A 23,540-nucleotide genomic window follows, 5' to 3' on the forward strand; every position below is an offset into this window, starting at 1 on the left:
ATCAAACACAAGGCCTTGCTTATTGTTATTCTAGTTTCCAGGGAAGCGTGTAATGAACTGAAGGAATATGGGTGTTTTGTATAACCTTACTGTGAGCCACATGCTGCTCCACAGTGTATGGAATCTCACAGAGCTGCCATCCATGTGTACCGCGGGGTTGGGAGGATGATTGATAGAAGAGCGCAGCCATTTGTGTGTTCATTTTGGGAGCAAGTTTAAAATATCGATGTAAACAACCCTGACAGACAGCAGGGAGCCGCACACAAAGACGTCTTTTTCTGCCCTTCCCCTAATTTGATTAGCATTAAGGCCTGAGCAACAGACAAAAGTGATGAGAATTGTGTGTTTGCGGTGCAATCACCGTGTTCAGGCACGGGCAGTAATTTGAAACGTCCGCGAGTAAGAAGCGCAACACATTGCCAGCACCGCGGGTGTTCCTGCACTGAATGGTCATCATGAGCCTCGACCCCCATCCAATAAAACCCACCCCTCTCTCCATCCAACTCTGCCATCATTACATCAAAGAATAAGGCCACCCGTTATGATGAAAGAGAAAATCAGAGCCATTTTATTTGGGACAGGCCCCTTTGCTGCTGTATTCCTGTAGCACACAAATTCTCTGGAGCTTAGAGGAAGGCTGCCGCTAAAATTCATTTTTAGAAAACTGACCACATTAGATTGAGAAGAGACAAAGTATACAAATAAGGAAAATATAACTGAAGAGTGAAAGAATGGAAGTAAATGATATCATTAAGTCTAATTATGTTATCACAGGAGCTTTCTTTACCTCTAAAATGTATCAAATGTGCTTACACACACATTCATGCACTGAATTTGAAAATGCCTCATGAGTTTTCCAGATTTCTTTTCATTGTTACAATATGTTTGATGTTGGTCATCAGCTGTAAATTCACTACTGTACAGCTGCAAAGAAAATAGGCAGTATGTGTCCGTGTTGCCATACCAGCACATCGCATAGGTACAATCATATAATGAGCCAGTTATATGAGCGTTGATTGTTTTAGCTTTCTATTCATGTTGCCTTTGTTTGAAAAGGTTATTCCAGATCATTTCATCCAGGATTAACAAATCAAACCTTTAGCGGCACCAAGAGGAACCAAACTAGAAGAATGACAACTAACAGGATCATTTTAGGTGACTAATATCATGTTAGCCTGGATTAGTTAAGCCATGTTTGAGGAATGAGGTCCAAGCCATATGACAAGCATTAATACAGTAGGAGGTTATAGGCCTATTTTCATTTCAACGTGAGTTCTCTAATTTTTTTTTGTATTTATTTCTGCCAGTCTGTGTCGACACTTCACTAACCAGTCAACAGAAACACAAAGTCATTTAGATGTGCCAGCAATCTCAAACCAAAACTGTACATCTCTTTTTATTTTTGTGCATCTGAGCAACATTGATGTCTTTTCCTTGTCATGCTCTCTATGCCTAGACTATTTTGTTGTTGATGTTCATTGCTTCATTTAGTTTTCGCCTCTCAGAAAAGCTGCAATTTATGGCCTTGTAATTGCTGCAAAAAGTAAGCCTGAGAAAAAAAAAAAGCAAGTCAAGGAAAATGGTACCGAAGTGGTTTTAATGAGACACCCAAAACAATTATATTTAGGTTTCTTTTTCCTGTACATTTCTGTATCTTTAACCAAAGGATCTTGATAAATGACTACTACACCTTTTAACATAACACATCTTAAACTAACAATTTCACACAACCTCTTCTATTTGTTGGCTTAAATTAAACATAAATTCCATAAGGTTATAGTTTCCCCATCATTTTCCGTTTTTTTCCCTCACATGCTCCCCTGGTTATTTGAAAAATTGTGACAGTTGGCACAGATGCTCTATCACTTTGGCCAGTGCATAATTACCAGTGAGTAAATTAGCATTTATGCATGTGTTTGCAAATATTAGTTTTATAGGCATTCATTATTTAAATCTCAAACGTCCTGGAGACAGGTCTACTTTACCTCAAAGCTCCATTGAACAAGTATTACCTATCTCTTCTTGAAGCCTTCCATCATCCTAATGGAGAGAAAAGTCTGCAGCCGGTATTTTTACAGACGGTTCTGAGTGAAGCATTAGGTGAGCAAGCCTGCAGTAAAAAGGTGGTACTTACACAGAGACTATAACTATAGGTGCCTCTTCAACCATTTCACAACAGGAATTTAATGTTCACTGATGATTAATGCCGGCTGCCGTGAATGTCGATGGTCTAATAGCGCTAATGAATCTGATGGAGGCGACAGTGCCTGTGCGCCGCAAGGCTGACAATACTTTGTTAAACCTACTAAGAAAAGAGGGCTCCTGCATGTACTTACATGTTTGCCTGTTAGGACCCTTCTTACCCATTTTTTTTTTTTCTTCCCCCCAATCCCAATCCATTATTAATGGATTGGGATTGGGGGGATGGATCTCTGCATCGATCTGATCCGGGCACAGGCTGCATCCCCACTTCATAGAGGCAACTGCAGCGAGACAAAGGGAGGCAGCAATCAATCAGTAGCCCAGGAAACCAATCATCAGTTTGACAATGGGTATTCCAATTAGCGGAAAAGCCCTCTGTGGAGTCATATCGTTCCCACATTCAATCCAGGTTGATTTTTCACTGACCTAAACAAGAGTTATGGCCGGGTATTTGTCAATATGTTGGGTTACTTACACTGAGAAACCTCTAATTTGCATGGCTGTCTGAATCAGTGGGCTCCCTCCTCTTTATATGTGGAAATTCATTGATGTCATGCAAATTGTAAATATGAAAGCAATTCTAATCTCATGTTAGTTCAAACTCGAAATTACTTCACATAAAGTAGCTGTGTGTTTTGGTATTGCACTGTATATAAATGGAGTTCCACACGTGGATGTGTGTGCATGTTCATGCTATTCTAACCACGCACTGCCTAGACTGGAAGAAAAGAACATCATTTTTAGCTGCACACGTTGGGAGTGATGGTTATGGAAATAGAGACAGGAAGAGGCCAGACGGAGCAGAAATGCACACACACAAATGGCTTTTGACTGGTTGCTCTTTGATGAGCCATACCAAATCTGATGTGACATTCTGTCTCTACTTTTCAGGAAATACACAGAAATGCATGTTCAGAATTGCAATGCACTGGCTCACTGATGATACATGAAAAAATTCACCTGTCATCGGCACTAACATCAGCTACAAGTGATGAGACACAAAACAATTTACACTGCTGCAGCAAAACTGTTGCTTTAATTAATACAGGGTCCAAGAGGCAAATACATTTTTATTCTGTCATGAAAGAAATCAGTGCTTTGTTATTGCAGTCCATAGGTCATCCGGTTGTTTTTCCAATAGCTGGCTATAAAGGCCTCTTAAAAGCAAGCAGTGGCATTAAACATAGTGCTAGCAGCAGGACTGTAAATGCATGTTGACATTTCACTTTTCATTGGAATGTGGCTGCCTGTAGCTACACTGGCTGACCTACGTGGAAGTTTGTAACTTTAATAGCCTGATAATTCAAACATATAAAAGTGCCTATAGCAGCGTGAACATTGTTTGCTTTCTGCAGCCCTTGCAGTGCTGTACGAATTTTTTATCTCATCTCAGATAGAGGGTAAATTAAATATTTAATTGCAGCTTTCAAAAAAGAAAAAAAACATTTATTATGAAATCAGGCTGTTGTCTGAATAAAACTATAATGAATGTGAGGTACTTGGAGAACTATTAAGTACATTGTGTTTAAATAGTACCATTGTACGCACTCTAGGAAATTGTAGTAGTGTTCCCACGTGTGCTCTGTTGTAATAGCAGGTCTGAATCAACTCAGCAATATTAAACAGGCTCACGGATTCACATTTCCAGTATTACATTTTTCCACATTTATTCCATCTAGTAATGTAGAAAGGAAATTACCTGCCAGTCTCTGACTTAATGATTGCCTTGTGTTTAAATAAATAAATAGACTATTGAACTTGCACCCACCACTGTTGGATTGCACCATCAAATCTCAGGCTGTGTGACAATGATCCTCAGAAAATTAAAATGAATATGTAACCAGTAGGAACACCCAACTCTAAGCTTTCACTGAGCACGCTTTAATATCTGCCTCAGTGCAGATGGCTTTTTTGAAAGGAACAAGGAGGTTTTAATATTTGAAATAGTTGAAATATTTGAAATATTTGACGATTCAGCAAGAAACACTGTGGATTAAATGGTGACAGCTCACTGGTTCTTTTCATATGGGATTTAACTTAAATCCAGAGGGTATTTGTCTAATATAAGTTGCTTTGAATGTTCAAATTCAGACAAAAAAAAAAGGTCATATGCCTGCCAGTGGAGGGAGAGTGTCGACGGTGACGGGAGAGAGAGGGAGACTAAGCCAGAGGAAAGAGAGATTGTGGAAATGCATAAGATTGGGATAGAAAGCAGGAGAGATGAGTTTCCAGATAACATTAAGCTTATTCACTCAAGTATGTAATCAAATCATGAGTTGTAAAAATAAAAAATAAAAAAAGAACAACAACAACAATAAGGCTAATATCCATGAGCTGCTTTAATTTCATAGAACATGTTTGGTCAGTCAACTCATTTAGTGGCTTCTTTGGCTGTTATGTTGTGTTTCTCCAAGCACGCAGACTAAGAGAGACTGAAGCTGCTAAACCTCTGGGTATGAAAGGTTTGTGTGTGTGTGTGTGTGCGTGTGTGTGTGTGTGTGCGCATGCTTGCGTGTGTGTGTGTATATCAAGTGTGCCCTTGACTATTTTGTTCTATTTTTGTCAGCTTCTATACGTAACTCTTTGTGTCAATCGATGACCTTGAATTCATGTTTGCATGTACCTTTGCATGTTTTTCTATAAATGTAAGTAGATTTTAGCTCTGCCAGGCTTGTTTGTACATCTGTACTTGTGCCTGTTTTTGCAAAGAGACAGACTCAGTCTGACCTGAGCATTACCTGAGGAGCGCACCATGTTATATTTTAACTCCTTTGTCTTTGACAGATGCCTTGGCACTAAAAGCCTCTGTCCATGGTGCTGAAGGCTGGTCTGATGTATGAGCGTAAGGCTCTGTTTGATAAATCCGCCATGTCACTCTGCCTCTGACAACCATTCATCATGCTTGGCTTTCTCATGTGAAATGTTCTGTGTGCTGGGTAATTCAGTAAAACAAATAAAATGTGAGTCCTAAAGCTTAGACTCGGCTCTATCCAACCCTCCGTTGACTTTTCAGTACTGCACTTTATCTCTCTGTCGTAGGGACGCTGTGTCCCTCTCTAAACAGGAGCAGCAGCAGCTGTAGCTGAAACACAGTGACTATATTCAGACCAGCTGAAGGACGAACATGTTCTTAATGAGGCGGCTAATGAGTTCTGTTCTTTTGTTGCTGTTTTTTTTTGTTTTTTTTTATTCTGGGTAAGGACGACCATTCAACCATTCAGCTAAAGTCTCCTGACTTTTTCCCTGTGGACTGACTCAAAAGGCAGTTTTTTGTTCTGTACCACTTGGATATTATCAATATTTAGTTTTACATACTTGTAATTGAAATGTCACATAAGTTATTAGACACTACACATTAACCCATGGCTGAATGATGGAGAAAACAAATATGAACCAGATGTATTATGACTAATATGAGAAAAAAAAAAAAAGCAAAAGAGGGAAAGTAGGCAAATGTTTGTAAAAGAAACAATGACATTTATTTTTTTTCTCAGCACTTTTGTTAATTAGTCTGTTGTGCCCATTAAACACATATAATACAGTTAATAAAAAAATGGCTTTTTAACTTTACACCCAAAGCAACAACGAAATGTTTTCTTAAAATATGTATGCTAAAAATACTGAGAAGGTATTTCCACTAAAATTACTGGAGAATAGCTTGTGATTTTGCAATGATGACATGGCCATGTTTTGCTGTGACTGACATGTTTCTTCAGTTTCTTCTGTTTACCTCATGTAGTTCTTGTTGTAGGCACTTACCAGGGCAAAACGGACTGCTTCTAGCGGCAATAATGCATCAGTCACCTCAGTTTTTTTTTTGTTTTTTTTTTATCAACCTGTTATATCTCTTTTAGTCCAACATATTCACATTTTTCCCAGTCACCATTGCAATGAGAACTACACAGCATAAACAGCCATTTGGAAAATGTCCTCTCTAGATGCCCATTTTGTAACTGAATTTCATTAAGCTTAATGTGACATTGTAATCAAAAGTAGTCTGCTCCTTGCCTTAATTTAAAACCCATTTAAACCGTTCAGATACAGAGGATTTGTCATTACATCAACATAATAGAATATCTAACAGTATTTCCATGAAAAATCAAGAATCCATTTTTAAATAGAAAAAGGGTGGGGGGGGGTATATTTCATCAAAAGGCTTACACCATAGTCACTGTTATTTGTCTACTCTACTAAATCTCCCTTCCCATAATAGACAGGTGTTATTACTGTATCTCTAACTCGTCTATGGATGTTTGACAAAGCACAGACGGTATTGCTTGGGACCACACAGACAGTTCCACAACTCTGAACACATTTAACAGTCAATTACAAGAGAGTTGACCATCATCATCATCATCATCATCATCATCATCATCATCATCTTCACTTCCTTTTCACTGCCTGCATTTCTGTATGAATGGTACTGAAATGTATCTTTTTGCAGTAAATGCCCCTTCCTGTTGATGTTAGCTTGGTTTGATGTAACGGTTACAAAGCCACCAGCTACGGTTGAAACTGGGAGAGCATGTAGTCTATTTTAAACAGTTCCATCCCAGTCCAGTAATAGTTTTGCCAGTGTATCTGAGACAGGGACCAGCAATGGGTATGCCTTAGAAACAGTATTACAGATTCCTCCACCCCTGCCCATGGCCTTGTCCATTCAGTGTAGTTGGTGTGTGGTGTTCCACAAAGCTGCGCTTCTTAAAAAGCATTGTCAGATACATTTATGACTGTGGCTTTCACTTCCACTCCACTTGGCAGTCCCTTACCCGAAACCCACAGCTTTGTAAAGAAAGGAGAGTGCATACCGGTAGCTTCCACTGGTGTCAGCAAAGCTTTGGAGTCGCATTTCCTTATATCCCCATAAAGGTGGTGGTTCCTCAGAGACACATAAATAAGCAGGCAGGCCGCTGAAATCACAGCCAAGAGCACACCAAAGACAGTGATTACTGCTGCGTCCCATTTTTCTGTGTCCTTGGCTGCCAGCTCTAATCCCTTAGTGGTGACATTGACACATTTGGTGTCATGGTTGTAGTGGATGTTGCGGACATCCACACATACTTTGTAGTGAGTGGCAGGGCTTAGGTGGGTGAGGTTGTAGACCTGGATGTCAGAAGGAACTCTGGTGGTAAACGCTGTGGTGGGATGGTTGACATCTGACAGAGTGTACCATTTAATGTTGGGAGCCAGGGTGCCAGGGCCGGTTTTCCAGGAAACCAGGATGGAGTTTGTCTCCACTGATTTGACCGCGATATTCAGAGAACCATTGGCAGGTTGGGGAAAATATCCATTCACCTCTACTGAAACCGATTTAAGATCAGCTCCAACCAGATTATGGGCAACACAAGTGTAAAGACCAGCTTCATTTTCTGTTACATCATAGATGTCAAACGTTCCCTCTGGGTGCATGTAGAACTTGTCAGACACTGTGTTTGGCAGGACTCTGGTACCAGATGGGGTGATCCAATAGATGTCCGGCTCTGGTTCAGCGAAGGCCCGACAGTGGAGTGACACTGAGCTCCCATTCTGTGCTTTAATATGCCCAGGCATGCTTTCGGGAGAGATGAGTGGCAGACAAATCTCCATCATCTCCCTGAAGTGCACCTGTCGAACATGCTGCCCTTCATACTCTGGAGGCTCCACACAGTAGAGAGAATCGGGCTCCATGAAGCGAATGTTGGTCTTGTTCATGTTCATCCAGCGGACTACACAGTCACAGCGGATAGGGTTGCTGTGCATACTAACTTCTCTAAGATTTGGGAGGGACTCGACAGTAATCCTGTGGAGGGCACTGAGCGCATTGCCATTTAGCATTAGGGTTTCTAGGCGCGGTAGTTTGTAGAAAGCATTAGGATGGATATAGGAGAGTTTAGGATTGTTGGTGGCTTCTATTTTGGTCAGCTCAGGGAGGTTATTGAGAGCAAAGCTGTCAATTGAAACTAGCTCTGGCATGCTATTAATCCCCAGTTCTTTCAGATGGAGCATATCCACAAAGTCCCCTCTCTGTATTCTTGCAATTGGGTTTTTATTTAGATCCAAAAATTTAAGATTTTTTACATTTCTTAGGGCTGAATGAGGCACCTCAGGGAAAATATTATCATAGAAAGAGATGCTCTCTAAGTTATCAAGACCAGCCAGTGCCTCATCAGGAAGCTGAGACAAGTTCATTCTGGTAAGTACAAGACTGCGGAGGTTACTGAGAGGTTTGAAGTTCATATCATCAATAGAAAGAACTGGATTCTCACCAATCATCAGGATCTCCAGATTTGGCATGGGTTCGAACCACTCTCTTTTAATGGTCTTCAGCTTGTTTGAATTGAGGTGGAGCCGCACAAGGTTGCTGAGACCCTGGAAAGACATCGGGGAAATGGAGGAGATGAGGTTGTGATTCATGTAGAGCTCCTGAAGGTTAGCAACCTCTGCCAGACATCGCTCAGGCAACTCTCGTATCCAATTCTCCTCCATGTGAAGAGACAGCAGCTGTGGAAGGTTCCCCAGATGGACGTCACTGATAGAGGATAAGTTGTTTTGTGATAAATCAATCTCTGTGATGTTGGCCAGGTAATCCAAGGGTTTGTCAATCTTGGCAACATTGTTTGTTTGCAGTAATAGTACCTGTGTGCCCACTGGTAATTTTTCCGGCAGGCTGAAGAGTCCCAAGTCATTACAGTCAACTGTCTGTGCCTCCATGTACACGGAACTGGGAGAAAACCAGGGTCTAATCTCGCATACACAGAGCTTTGGGCAATCAGGCCTCTCCTCAGTGGCCACAACAAAAGAGGCCATGGCCAAGCCGACAAAGAGACGATCCACAAATGACACGTCCTTCATATTGGACCGATTCCCTCCAGTAAGAAATTGGTCCTTGTAGATTAAGTGGTCTGAGCTGTTAACTTCACAAATAATGAATCATTTGCTGTAGCTGCTGAGGCGATTGACTCACCGCCCCTGCCACCACCACCACTACCAGCTGCAGTGGGGTTCCCAAGGGATTTTTTTGTCTTGCTGTGTAGACGCCCTTGGATGTAATGACCAATCACTCAATGTTGTCTGCTGGTGTCGGAGTTCAGGGCCAAAGTTTCAGGCAGGCAGACCCAAGAAGATGGGCAGGGGAGAAAAGAAAAAAGGACTGACTGATATTATATCTCAAAGGACTTATATTGAGCACATTTATAGTCGTCTATGAAGACTCTGCTGATGGCAAAGATGGATGTCCTCATTGATTGTCGTTACTAGCTTCCAGAGTCCACAGCCCAGTCCATTCCTACCTGTGTAAGAAAAACAGGACAGAGAGAAGTGGTGTGAGTATTACATGATAATAGAGGTCATCAGGGAATGTAGTAAAAGAAGGATTTGGGCATATTGACATTTGTTATGGGCACACTGATGCATGTTGACATTTATACACGCTCCCTTCAAGACACAGAACCATGGATTTATATCTGCTTGACCTTCTAGACTTCATTCTGGGGACATACTGCATGTGCCCCTACAATATGGCATTCAATCCTGATGTTAGCAGTGTTAGTCTATTATTGGTTAAAGAGAAGGCTTTATTAAGATTCTTAAATGGCAGACATCCTAGGGCTTAAGCTTAGCCTTTAGGACAAGCTGCTTAAAAACACTGGAATATGTCAGTCACTATAGCAACAAGTAAACGGGCAGCCAATAACACACACCATAGTGAGACAGCTAGGCTTATATAATATATGAAATCAAACAATCGACCCAAATGCAGTTTGTACCTGTTTATTACAAGATGCAGCGACCATAAAAATGCATTAATGTGTTGACATAATAAATTTTTCTGCAATCAACAAATCTGCACATTAAGAGGATTTTACATTTTTGGGAAATGCAGATCATGCAGCTAGTCAGTGGCCACACATCACTAACACCTAACTAAAGGTGTACACACATACGTGAGCGCACACACACACGCATAGACAAACAAACGCACACATGGCGATGGAGGGAGATTTCAGAAGATGGATGGTCAGGTCAGGATGATATGACTAGTCTAAAGGGAGAAAATGCATAATTATACTGCCATGGTCTTGGAGAGAAGAAAGAAATTACTACAAATCAAATCTATGGTTTTGCTAAATGACAAAATCATCATCAAAATGAAACCATAGCTGTCTCTGAAATATCTCTCGAAATATATCTGTGAAAACTGAGACTGCTCACAGAAAGTAGTGGACATGCCACTGACTGCACTATATAAAGTAGTGCATACATTTCCTGCTCAGAATTCATACAATCAAATAAAATGGTATAGTAACTCCGCTCATTGTGTTTTTAGGTAACAACTTGATATTTAATATCAAGTTTGTCAATAATATTCAATAAACTTAATATTTGTAAGTAGTTTATTTAGGATGGTAAAATGCGTTTTATTTCACTGTCAATGAATTAAGAGCCAGAAACTGTTGACCAGCAGTACCTAGTGAGTGTGGGAATTTTTGGCACATTATAACTCAGTTTTTAGCCCTTTTATGAAATAGGGCACATTTAACAGTAAATGCTTAAGCGTTGTAAGGCCAGCAAATCCACCAAGTGACCACATTTTACTTTTTTATCTACCATTTATGGTTTGGCAAATGGTGATACAGTTCTTTCAGTAACAGATATTGATTGAAAAATCTTGTTTTTTATGTAGTGTCTGTTCTAGCATCATGTTATTAGTGTCCTCTATTTCCTGCTATGACAGAAGCTCCACTGTTGAAGTGTGCAATATATGTAACTGCCTCTTACTGAACAGATAGGGTTGATGGTGCTTGAGATATTTTTGGCGTATAAGAGCACGCACCACATCATATGAAAAGTCAAGAGAGACGAGGGATGAAATGGAAAGAATCAAAAGGAGATGTGTGACGGCGCCTGGAAAGTGAGAACAAGAACAGAAAGAAATGGTTTAATTTCATCACCCTCACTGTTTCCACCTCAGTGGCCACAGGGGACATGTGGGGGAAAAAATAAAATGAAATAAATAAGTAAAAACTTCTGAAGGCAGCAGAAACGCTGCAGTTTGCCCCACTGGCGAAGCCAAGCCATGGGTTCATTTTTCAACCTCTGCTCCAGCAGGGGCTGGAGCCTGGTTTGGACGGGGGAGGGTGGAGGGGAGGCAGACATGGAGCTAGTAGAAGGAGAGTGAGAGAGAAAGAGAGCGGGTATTATTTTTCAAAAGCACCTTGCACTTTAATAAGCTGCAACACCCAGAGCATTCTGATAAACAGGGTTTAAATTCTCTCCCTCAGCACTGGCTCTTCATTGTGGGCTATGTAGTTGATCCGCACCCTGGAAACAGGGCCAGATTCTGTAATTTAACCCACAGCATTTGGATCTCGTCTCTCCTCGCTATGGCTTTCCTCTTTACTAATCACAATTACCAGCAGTGTAATGTGGTCAGGTTAACTGTTATTGCATAGCTTTATTGTGCAATCACTGCTGGAGGCTCTAACAAGGTGTGCTGTTGTGTGTTTTAACCGCTGTGTTAATTGTGTCAGTGTGGATATATTTGGACTTCCATTTTCGGGATCAATATTTTCTGTTTGAGACTTTGCAGCACTCCAAAGCAGAGCGTCCGTATTGGCAGTGTTGGTGTGGAATAAGAAATAATGTTGCAACACATTAAATCAGGTATTACTTCATCGATTTTGGCTAGGTTTGGTGATGGTTTGGGATCCTAAGAAGGGTTAGAAGAGACAGATTGACTAACATTATTTTAGTTTAATGTGTCCCACATTGATGAAAATTTAGGATAGGATTAGTAAGGCATTACCAGAGAATTGGCAAAGTGGTGTGGCCAGAAAACACAACATATTTCCCTGCTTATTAATGAGGATAAAATTCTGTTAATAATCCAACTCTTGGTTCATAAAAATCAAGATTTCAGATGTGGTTGTGGCCAGTAGTTATTTCCCAAGCATCACACTACATTTTGTCAGTAAATTAACAGTTCCTGCAAATGTTTGGAATGGATGTAATTTTTTATTTTCCTTATATAATCTTCTGATTATTTTTTGGATTATCAATTAATCATAAATCTATATAACTTGGTCTATAAGATGCATATAAAAGGAAAATATTGAGAAATGCCTATCACAATTTCCTAGACCTCAAGTTGATTAAATAAAATTGTCTATTTTGTCTGACCAGCAATCCAAAATGCAAACATTATCAACTATTAAAAACACAAAAAAAAAACAGGAAATATTGACATTTGAGAAGCTGGAACAAGTACAGTACACTAATGGCCTTTTTGCTTCTAAAACACCAATTATGCAATTATCAAAACAGTGTACAGCAGATACATTTTCCAATAACCAAAACTAGTTTCAGCTAGTTCATATATCAAGCTTTCAGTCTGAAGTAAAATGGCCTTAATCCCACTAGAAAACGGTATCACATTACACACAGAGTCAAAGCGTTGCTTTAATAAAACCATTAAAATTGTTGAGATTTTGTGTTTTGAATCTCTAGAAATTAAAAAGACTTCAACATTAGCTCTAGCGTTGACGATGAGTCATGTGAACTAAGTCAATACATTTAAAATTGATATTTTTTCTCAAATCATTATTATTATTATTATTATAATTTTATTATTATTATAATTTTATTATTTATCAATGCTGTTTTCAAATGTATGTTGCCACTTAACACTGTGTATATCATCATATTGAATATGAGAGCAAGACCAGATCAAATATTGACTATGTTTTAAAGTTACTGTATTAACATTGTAGACAGATCTATTTAAATCTGGTTTAATTTACAGTCTCCAGAATTTCCGCTCAGGTCCCAGTGAAGGGCTGTTGAAGTAAAACATTAAGAGTCACTTGTAAAAAGGAGCTGACTGAATCAGAGGTGACATCTTGTGTGGCAATGTGTCTGATGTGGCAAATGTACCAAGACTTCAGGCATGCTTACTGCCTGAGTGGAGTAGTGTTGAGTCAATGACTTGGTTACATAATAAAACAGTTTAGAATAGATACAATTGAGATACGACAGCTATGTAGTACACCTAGAAAATGTTTAATACAATGCTTTCTTTCATTCTTTCTTTTGGCAAATGTAAATGACAAGCGGAACATCGACGTAGCTCAATACACCTAATCAAGGTGTGTTAACACATCAGCAAAACTGAAAAGCTCTCAGCAACACAGCCACCCTTTAGAAAGCTTGTTTTGCTGCAGATATTGGGCTTGTTAAGGGTACAGCTTACTACTGCATTTCATCACACTTAAAATTGAAATACTGCAGTATACTTTCCCACCAAACTACATCATTTTAAGTGAACTATACTAATCAGCTACAGGCAGTTGAACAGGCAAATTGGTATTGTGCGTTTGCATTATGTGAAGCCCAGAGAAGAGGCAGTCTGTATTCTCGGGGCCTTGCACCGTGACTGCTGTAACTATGTAGTCCACACACCGCTTGCACTAACCTATTAGTAAGAGGTCCAGTCGAGCTACCCAGCACTGCATCTCTCACACACACACACACACACACACACACAGACACACGCACACACCCACACACACACGCAGAGCTTCTATATAGAGCTAATTTCCCACAATCCGTTGCTCAGTTTCTGGTAATTGAGGTGGAGCGGGAGTGGAGGGAAAAGGGAGAGAAGAGATCTGGAGGACAAAATGACTTGCCAGAGGAAGAACTTGTTATAGTATCAGTAGTGGTGTATTAACCTCTGGTGACCCTGAAAATGCTGTCATTGCAGGAAATATTAACCGTAGAAAGACCATGAAGGAGAAGAATCAGCCAAAAGCCCAGAAAAGATTCGGAGACAACACAGACTTCCAAGCAAGAGAAGATGTGTATTTGGCATTAAGCGGCTGCGTAACTGTTGGACAAAGAGGAATGTGGTTTAATATGGCTGGGGCAAATACAATTCAAAGATGGATGATTGTAATCTGTGCCTGGAAAAACGTGTGGAAATCTAGACCGGGGCGATACATAATCAACAACTGGTAATGTAACCTATAGGGCCTGAAATGGGATCTCCTGTAAACTAATGTCTACCTGCAATAACACATTAAGCCTACACTTTGACATTTGCTCAGGGAGCCAGTGGAAGTCTTTTATAGGTCAGTCCAAGGTGTTCACTCATGGAGCTAACACGAGTTCCCAGGTGTACAGGAAGAAGAGGTGGTGGTGGGGGGGGATCATTCAAGCAACAATCTCCAAAGCACCTCCATTACAGTAGCAGGCTGACAGTCTAGCCTATGGGCTTTTCACTTTCGCCAGTTTTAATCCAGAATGTGAACATTACAGCAAACAAGTTCCTGGTATCTGGCTTCTGCCTTAACTGTGTGAAATACGGCCGCTGGTTAAACCTGTCGGGTTCAGATATCTTTTTTTGTTTGCCACATGGGGGCCACAGACACAAGCTGTAAACACAACGCTGATATTTTATGTTCATACGAAGAGCTTGGCAGCATATTGCGTATTTACATATCACGCAGATATAGAGAAACATTAGCATTTATTTGTGACTCTGTAAGTCCAACGTAAACTCTCTTAGCTCTGTTTTGGTCTCCACCAACAACTGAAGGAAATCTGTGGCTCTTTAGCTGCTAAATGCTCCACTATGTTCACCAGCTAGCTCAGTCTCTCTCCTCAGTGATGCTGGGCAGACTGAACAGTGGGTTCAAGCTGAACATCTGCCTTCTAAGGTTGAAAATGACACTGCGAGCTGAAAGACGTTATAATGCTCCATAGGGCTGAGGAGAGCTACAGATTCAGGTGATTATTATTAGAACCTTACTGATAACTGGATTTGTGAGGTCTGGTCAATTTATTATATCTGATTATTATCTGTGGGTTTGTCATTACAAGGGACCTATGGCAAATTACACATAGTCAATTGATGCATTACATTTAAAAAAATATTAATTATAACCGCTTTTAAGAAAAGTATCTGTACTGTAGGCCAATGTCATATAGATTTTCACGCATGTATTCAAAAACTAAGTTTTATATACATTGTGGCAGTGTCCCTCCATCACCATTAACAGTTGGGAGCAACAATATATGTGTATTTATAGGCTTATTCCAACTAAGAAGCGATTTGGAAATGACAGTGTCATTGCATCACCATTATAAACTGGTATGTCTTGTCTTGTTAGTCACAGATTTCACTCTTAATTAGTATGACATTTGACTATAGTGGATGCCTTGAAATCTGTCCTCATTAAAATCAGCACATTTAGGCAGTATTACCTGCATAATTTTCTTTCTTTTTTTTATTTTTTTATTCTGTTGTCTTAATTTTACACAGGCACATACTTCATGTGTTGAGTGGATTTCATGACTTATGTTCTCCAAATATACTATTTGGAGATTATTTGTCCCCGGGAAGGTTTGCCACACTAATCATGATATACCTGAATTGGGACACGTCTACATGGCTACGTTTAAGAGTTTCACCCACTGTCAAGGTGAAAAGCCTTTCTATTCAGCATCTTGGCAACACCCCACACTTATTTCCCACCGGGCCACCTCCATTATACTAACACCGTGGCTGTTGCGGACAGTAATGGCACAAATGCAGTTTGATTAGAGACCAGTGAGATATGACCACTTTAAATTAATGAGTGTGCACAGTAGAGGCACAAAGCGTTGCTCCTCGTGGCTCTGCACTGCTAATTCAGGCAACCCTGACTCAAATCGGCCGGGCAGCCAAACAGCCAGGCAGAACTGTTTATTTTATGCTGTTTATTGAAATGAGTTATAAATCCTCCCCATCGCTTCACAGGGCTTGGATGGAGTTTTGCAGAGTGGGGGAGCTAGAGATGATTACTTTGTTGCAAGTTGGATGCCCATCGATGCCCTGTGTGGCTACAGGTTGACCTACAGTTCATGTAAAAGTAAAACTATTTATTATACAAAATACATGTTCTGTAAGGATTATGGTGCGCATAAAAGGAAAATTTGTGAGATCTGTGCTGTGGAATAAGTTTCAATGTAGGTTTTGTGGGAGCATATTGGCCCTTTGGGAGATGATTATGAGGCCTGCACAGTTTAAGTGGTAACAAGGCAGTATTGCATTTGCTGAGAGGTAGACATTACACTCTCTGTGGTAAAACTGGGTGGAAGACATAAAGGTCAGACGTAAGTGGAAAGTAGGGCGCAGCCAGATTGCCTCCTCTTTCAGGAGAATAGCCTGTGTATTGTAGAAGTGGTTCAGTGGGAATTTTGATCCACTGGTAATAAGCCTCACAAGGCTTTCTTCTTCAAGCCCCCCCTCCCCTTTCTGGCTCTTTCTTTTTCCTCAGTGTTCGTTCTCTCATTCACTTTTTCTCATGATATTGCAACCCCCACATATCTTTTTATAAACCTTGTCCTTTTCATCCAGTTTTCTCACATTTCTCTCTGCTCTTCAAACCCTTATGACGAACATTCCTCCTTATGTTCTCCATTAGTATCGCGATCCACCCAAGCAATGGGCTAGAGAGAGAGCAGGCATTTCAGTTTGTCTCCCTGCATATCTCCTTTTCTGTCGGCCTAATTGCCTTTTCAATGCTTGTCACCCCTGCTGTGCCACATCTGTCTGTCTATCCTGTCTGACCGTCCTCCTATTTTCTTACTGCCAACGAGTTTTTGGGAACCCCTTATCCCCACCGAATGTGCTTGCGTTGGGTTCTGGTTGCATTTCAGTTACCAGAGCTGATCATTTTCCACCTAGAGCTTCAATTTCCATCAGACACATGAGCTGTGAGCCTCACTTGCAGTTCAGGTGCCGCTCTTCTCCCTACTCCAGTTTGCGCCTCTGACATCACTTGTCAACGTAAATACTGTAAATCCATTTTCATTTACGGCTGAAATAAAATGAAATATTGTTAATACATGCCATGGTAGGATAATGAGTGTAACTAATTTCAGACTGCACATAACGTACTACTTTTATTTTGATTTCTTTATATTACAGGCAGTTGCTTTGCAAACACATATCTCCAATTTTAGTGATTTTGATTTGAGTCCAGAAAATTCTCTTAATTTTAAAGTATAAATAAACCATTAAAAACCAATTGGATAATATGAAAAACAGAATTGTCACAAAGCAGAAAAATAGTTTTTGTGTTGCCAATCTTTTTGTAGTGGGTACTTTTCTTTTCAGAGTGAATTATTAGCAAGGACAAACGCTTGAAGACATGGAACCTCTGCAACATTTCTGGTTGACACTGTGGTGGACATGTAACAAAGCCGTGACACAACCAAGCCACTTCCATCACACATCCTGGGTAAGCCCCTTAGTAGGTGGGTGCCTCTGGAAGGCTTTACTGTCCCTCCTTTTGCCCTTCACCTCATTGATTTGCTATTATACTTTCTCCAAGGTAAGGGAGAGTCCATTAAAGGGAACCTTCTATGCAGTGTGTATGTATAATGAAGCTTTCAGTATGTATGTGCATCTGGATGTGTGCACGTGCGTGTGGGAAGCGGATGAAAACCTTTCCCCTTACATCTGCACTTGTATGGCCATGAATCAGTGGCAAGTCAACTGTTAATGTAAAATCAATGATCCAAATTAACCACAGGACCCTCAACTCTGGTTTTTCAGCTCTTTTCTGGACAGGACTTACCCTTGGGCTGAGTGAGGGAGAACACACATGCTGCAGTATCGAACGCTATAGCACGCCCACCTGCACTCATCCACACACACACACACACACACACACACACACACACGCACGCACACACACACGCACACACAGTGGACAGGAACACATGCAAACACACAGAAAGGATCCATGCATTTTGCAGACACGAGCCTGCACACATAATTTAGCCAACTGTCTCCTCACAGAGAACATAAAAAAAAACAAACATGCACCCGCTCATTCGCATAATGCATGCATAACGCACCACACAGTGAAAGAGCACAGCTTGGTCTCCTTGTCTAATTCACATAGTGCTGCATCTATTAAAATTAAGCCAAGGTATCCAGCTTAAGGCTGCAGCTGATAAGGTCAAAGGCGTAGCGAACATTCCAACACTCATTTCTCCCCCAACATAATCGCACTCACTCTTGACAAAAATCTGCATAATGTTCCATGTATAGCTGGTAGCCAGAATGAAAGAGGGAGGTGTGAGGACTGGTGGTGGGGGTGGGGGGGACGGGCAGGGGGAATGGAGCCAGAGGCATATCCCTCAAAGTCAGAGCCAAATTGAATCTGCAGGTGCAAATGTGGCATGTGTGCTGCCTCTAAGATGCGCAGCTATCTATATTTATATGAATAATATATGGCTGGTCAAGGGGCCACAAGCCTGCAGGGAATAAGCTCCTACGGCAGACGGAATCAATCATTATATGCCACTGAAATGCATTTATCGCTGGCTTGGACCTCTTTATTATGATTTCATGGGGTTTGATATGGGCTTTCTCTTTCTCTTTTCATTCTCGGCTACTCTTCCTCAGCTAAAACAGATGAAAGATATGGTGTTTTCGAATGGCACAATGGCTTCGTATCTTTCCAGAGGCTTAGCAGTACAATGAAATTCGGCGGCGGTAATTGCTTTGTAATATAAGTAAGTTAAGCGCATACCTCTATACATGTGTACAAGCATGCATCCATCTATAGTATACATGTATGTGCCTGTACATGTATGCATATTCCCATGCATCAGTCACTGCAGTTTCATTAGTGCATGAAGACTTTGGTCTCCTGATACAGTATCACTCATTCACTCAGCTTTTCATTAGTGCACTGAGGGCCTATATGTATCAGCCTGAATGTAGAACAGATGGGCGGCACAGCAGTAGCCCTCAGATGTCCTCTCCTTCTTCTCTGCTCATGTTTGAAATTGCAATATGGACATATGTCCCTATCATGTCCATCTCTGATATGAATCTGCAGAATAGCAGACTAATTACCAATTAATAGCTTTGATTTTCTTTTTGTGAGCAACAATATCAGTTTTGGTTTTTGTTTTCCAAATACCTGACATTTATCTATAATTATTCATAATAAGTTTCAATAAACCTTTTTGTTCAAGTGCTGTTCTGGCATGAAAGACTTTACCCACACACTTTGGAAGCGTGTGCTAGCTAAACACCAAAAACAAACGTAAAAGCAAATGTCACTGGATACAAAGGAAGTGTCACATCCCATTTTGACATTTGATATGAAATGAAAAAAACACCAAAATGTCATGGATGCTGCCATCAAACCATGTTTTGATCCTTTTTGTTTTTGTTTCCCCTTTCTCTCTTTCTTTTGTCTCTTCTCATATAATTTGGGTCTGCTACAGTCCATCCACTAGATCCAAAAACAAACAAGCACACCACTCTCTTCCCCCCTGCTCCTTTTGCCCTCTGTCTGTGCTTATTCCATTTTAATGGGTGCCTGTGTTTGTTTGGGAGCAGGATGCTATCAGCGAGCCTATGCTTGGCTGCACAGGCTGATCCCCTGCAGCCGTCTTGTGAATATGTTTACATGCATTTCACTCAGGAGCCCTGATAGATCCTTGGGCATCTTGTTACCACCATTATGGGGAAAAAAGAATCTTGTGATTAATTTGATTTCGATGGCGCAATTGTAGGCTTCCTGAACACCACTTTGAACAAATAGTAGCATTTGGCACCCATGCATCCTCTCACCTCACAGGAACCTGTCGTCCTCTGCCTATAGAGAAATTAATATGGAACCCCCACACTGTGCTGCCTATCATTCTCTCCAAACCTCGACAAGGCCACTGCAGGCACAATACCACTTCCACCCCCCCTTCCCACCTGCTTCTTACCGTTTCACACACAGATCAATAGGCAATTCGCAAAGCCACTCACTTTAAGCGTATGACTTGTTGTGGACATGTAATATTGATTTGTTTTGAACAAATGTGCCCAAATTAATGAAGAAGCCCATTACTCCTTTGCTTTATTGTTCTTATCACCATGGGGAGAAACTGTAACGTGGCTGTAATGTTATGATGCAAGCATATACTTGTGTTTGAGCTTCACAGATATTTGGGACTGTATTTTGCACAACATGGAATCTCAGCTGCAGGCTCACTTTTGAAAAGCTGGTGGCTGAATATAAGATATAAACAACCTTGGTTCAGTCTAAGTGGGAACAATACGTAGCATGTAGGCTGAGGTTTTCTCAGCGTGGCATGGTGTCTGATGTGAGGGCATGATGGCTCTCATGTGGCATTTGACTGTGTTTCGTATTGAGCAGCTGCCTTGGGTGAGTCATTTGCACTGTGGAGGCCAAAATCTATTGTATCAATCACCGGAAACAAGCAAGCGGACACACACACACACACTCGCGCATGCATACACCAAACATGTCTGCACAGAAGATTACAGCAGTCAGATTCAATAGCCCCCTTGGTGAAAATCACATTTGTCATTATCAGCCATTATCTGTTTATCTGCCTGTGAAATATTCATGAGTAATACATCTGCTGGATGACATACATTTTGGACAGAGAAGAGAGGGTGTGAGAGATAAAATGGGAGGGGGTGAAGGAGAGAAAGAGAGGGTAGAGAGACGCCCCACTGCAGTTATGGGATTAGTGAATACCCCCCAACCCCCCACCCCCACCCCCCCGTAGCCGGATCCCTGGATGTGTGGGTGTAGAGGCAGAAGCAGGTGAAGTGATGATGGCGAATGCGTTCGTACATGCCTCTCGGTGATTTTGTTAATTACGCAAAAGCCGTGGATGCAACGTGCCGATATGGCGTTGAAAGCAAAGACACCCCTCTTCACCAGGGAGTGTGTGATAGTGTTATGGGGTTTTTTTTGTTTGTTTTTTTTGTTTTTTTTAAGCCCGAGGATGTGTAACGTACTTTGGTGGCATGTGTAGGTAACGACTTTTCTGTTTGCAACAGGAAGGTTTAACGGGAGGGTGGGGGGCATTCTGTAGATTTCTTCGAGACGTGTCTGGTGAGCGCTCACTAAGCAGGACCGGGGGACATGAAACTACCAGTCCATCACTCCATGCACACGCACTCACAAACACACAGACGCGCGCGCACGTGTCCGTTTTGTAATATGTCTTTTTGCCCTGAACAGAGTCCTTTGAGAATCCGGTCTCTTTGAGGCGCATCCTGCATAGTTGCGCAAAAGCGCGACTCCACGTCAAGTGAGGGTTCGAGGCCAGTCATCAGCAGAATTATCTTACAAAATTTCCCCTAATTTCTGCAATCACGCGCGGGACATTAGTATGTGTGAGGCGAAATGACGTGTTAATTCAACGGCGAGTCGGTATGTCTAGTAAAAAATCCCCGAATCACTGAATCCAGGCGTTTTTCATTAACTTGGAAAATGCGTTGCACAGAAGCAACCATGCGATATGTATCAAATGACAGAAACATATTTGAGGAGTAAACAGAGTAAACTTACCCGATTTAACCATCATAGTCCTCAGAACAGTATGTGTTGTCTATATTCCCATCAAGTACGCCGCTTCAGTGACGAGAGAGCCCCAGCGCGCCACATAAAGCCAGTCAACAATGTGTGGTCTTCTTATTTTCACGCAGTTGATGAGAAATCAGTTCTAGACTCTCTTCCACTGCAAAATACACGGCTTCTGCGTGAGGGGAGGGCAAAGCCAAACGGCGAAGTCCAAAAGCAGGCTGGCCAGAGTGTGGAGAGAGATTCATGTGTTCCCCGTGCCCTTCCCTTCCCGTCTTCACAGCGTCTGTTAAGGGCGCATCTCTCCCCTCGATCAAGTGTCAGGCGGACCACATAGATGCGCCGCCGTCTCCTCAGCAGTCATTAATATCAGAACAAACCCTGACTCTCCAGAGGACAGCCAATAGCGTCAGAGAAGCAGGCGAGGTGCTCGCAGCATCCCTGCTCTGGTTGGCTGAGAGGAGCCGTCAGTCATATCCCAGAAGCCTGTTCTCATCTATGTCTTCTTCTCTTGGTGGTGAGGCACGCTGCAAAAAATATCCATATTAACAAGTCAGTCAGCCTAGTCATGAGTCGTAAAATAGTGTTTAAAGTAAGAAACACAAATACAAGTGGATAAGATAAGCAGTTTTAACATATTAAAGTCTTAATATTTAAATAAATGAATAAATAAAGGCGCTCCACTGACATCCAAATGATGTCAGTTCAATGTAATAGGTTGAAGATGTTTATCTGCACTGTAGGGCTCTTTCACTTCCTAAGTCCTGGTGCCCACTAGACAGCACCAGGCATGATGTCTGACCCCGACACTGGCCAGTTGCTCAGTTTGACTTGTTTGTCTTGACTCACAAAATACTCCATAATTAACCCTTGCAATGTGGAAACTCATGTCTGAGTGTAGCAAGTTCACCCCTGTTACCTAGTGGACTCTAGACCTGGGAGAAAATCAGGTTACACCAACGTCACAACTACAGTCTTACTACACATGATGATACTTAATTTTGCTAATTAGTTACTTAATGCTTGGGGATGTGCTATTAGAGCCTGTAGTCATGCAACATGTCATCCAATCACACAGAATCCATTAATGTAAACACAGATGTCACTGCAGCCTGACACGCTGCAACAAAACATTAAAGACTGTTCCAAGTGATACAGGAGCCGTGATGGGAGATGTATCTTTTACAGAAATAGAAGTAACAATACTACACTGTAAAAAAAAAAAAAAAAAAATACTCCATCAAAAGTGTAAGTCCTGCATTGACATTTTTAGCAATTAGAAAAACGTAATTCAAAGTATTAAAAGTAAAACCGCTCATTGCAGAGAAGCTAGCTGTCTTTCAGAGTCAAGCTAAATCTGTTGATGTTTTAGCATCGACTGCACAGATTCAGTTATATAAAGAAAGGAAATGACTGTGTCCAAAGTTAGACATGCTGTAAGAAATATAAAAGTGCATAATTTACATTAACTTAATTTACATGTACTCTCTCTCCCTCTTTATGTGCAAATATTTTTCATTCTAAAAGTTTAACTACTAAACATAAGACTTCCCTAACTTCACTGTAAATTCTCAGTGTTTGGAGGTTTTAAGTTTCATCATTACACTTATGTAAGCTGCATATTCGACCATGGCTGACTTCCAAATTAGCTGTGATGTCACAAAGTGCTGCTCGTACATGTGCGTGTGAACGTGTTGACTCAAGATTTAAGGTGAAGGCAGGGAAACCTTTCCTCCTTCGGCGAATGAATGTGAAACAGCTTGTGAGGGTCAAACTCTGCACATACATCATTCTGCAGAGCGAAGGACAAACCCCGAAACGACATCACAATAAGCAGAACATTTTTGTGCGGAGGACTTTAATGAAACACACTCATAAACACATAATGCTGCCGTCATCTTGTGTGTTTATCACCTGCAGTACACTGTAATCTTACTTTAACTACAGATGTGTTCATAT

The 23,540-nt window shown here is 41.1% G+C and overlaps 1 protein-coding gene across 1 annotated transcript; it reads right to left on the reverse strand.

The window, feature by feature from the left end:
- Window positions 1-4,523: 4,523 nt before the first annotated feature.
- Window positions 4,524-21,917, reverse strand: lrrn3b (leucine rich repeat neuronal 3b). The gene is made up of 2 exons (XM_023417981.2): window positions 21,570-21,917; window positions 4,524-9,470 (listed from the first exon to the last, which is right to left on the reverse strand). Exon 2 carries the CDS (start codon window positions 9,031-9,033, stop codon window positions 6,904-6,906), a length of 2,130 nt encoding a protein of 709 aa, XP_023273749.1. The 5' UTR covers window positions 9,034-9,470; window positions 21,570-21,917; the 3' UTR covers window positions 4,524-6,903.
- Window positions 21,918-23,540: the final 1,623 nt, after the last annotated feature.

The sequence above is a fragment of the Seriola lalandi genome, unplaced genomic scaffold (assembly GCF_002814215.2).
Source record: "Seriola lalandi dorsalis isolate HSWRI2012SDOR001 ecotype SW California unplaced genomic scaffold, Sedor1 jcf7180002054579, whole genome shotgun sequence".
NCBI lineage: Eukaryota > Metazoa > Chordata > Actinopteri > Carangiformes > Carangidae > Seriola > Seriola lalandi.

Bases quoted from the DNA above. Each gene is read 5' to 3' on its own strand.
- lrrn3b (XM_023417981.2), bottom strand. From the start codon at position 9,033: ATGAAGGACGTGTCATTTGTGGATCGTCTCTTTGTCGGCTTGGCCATG.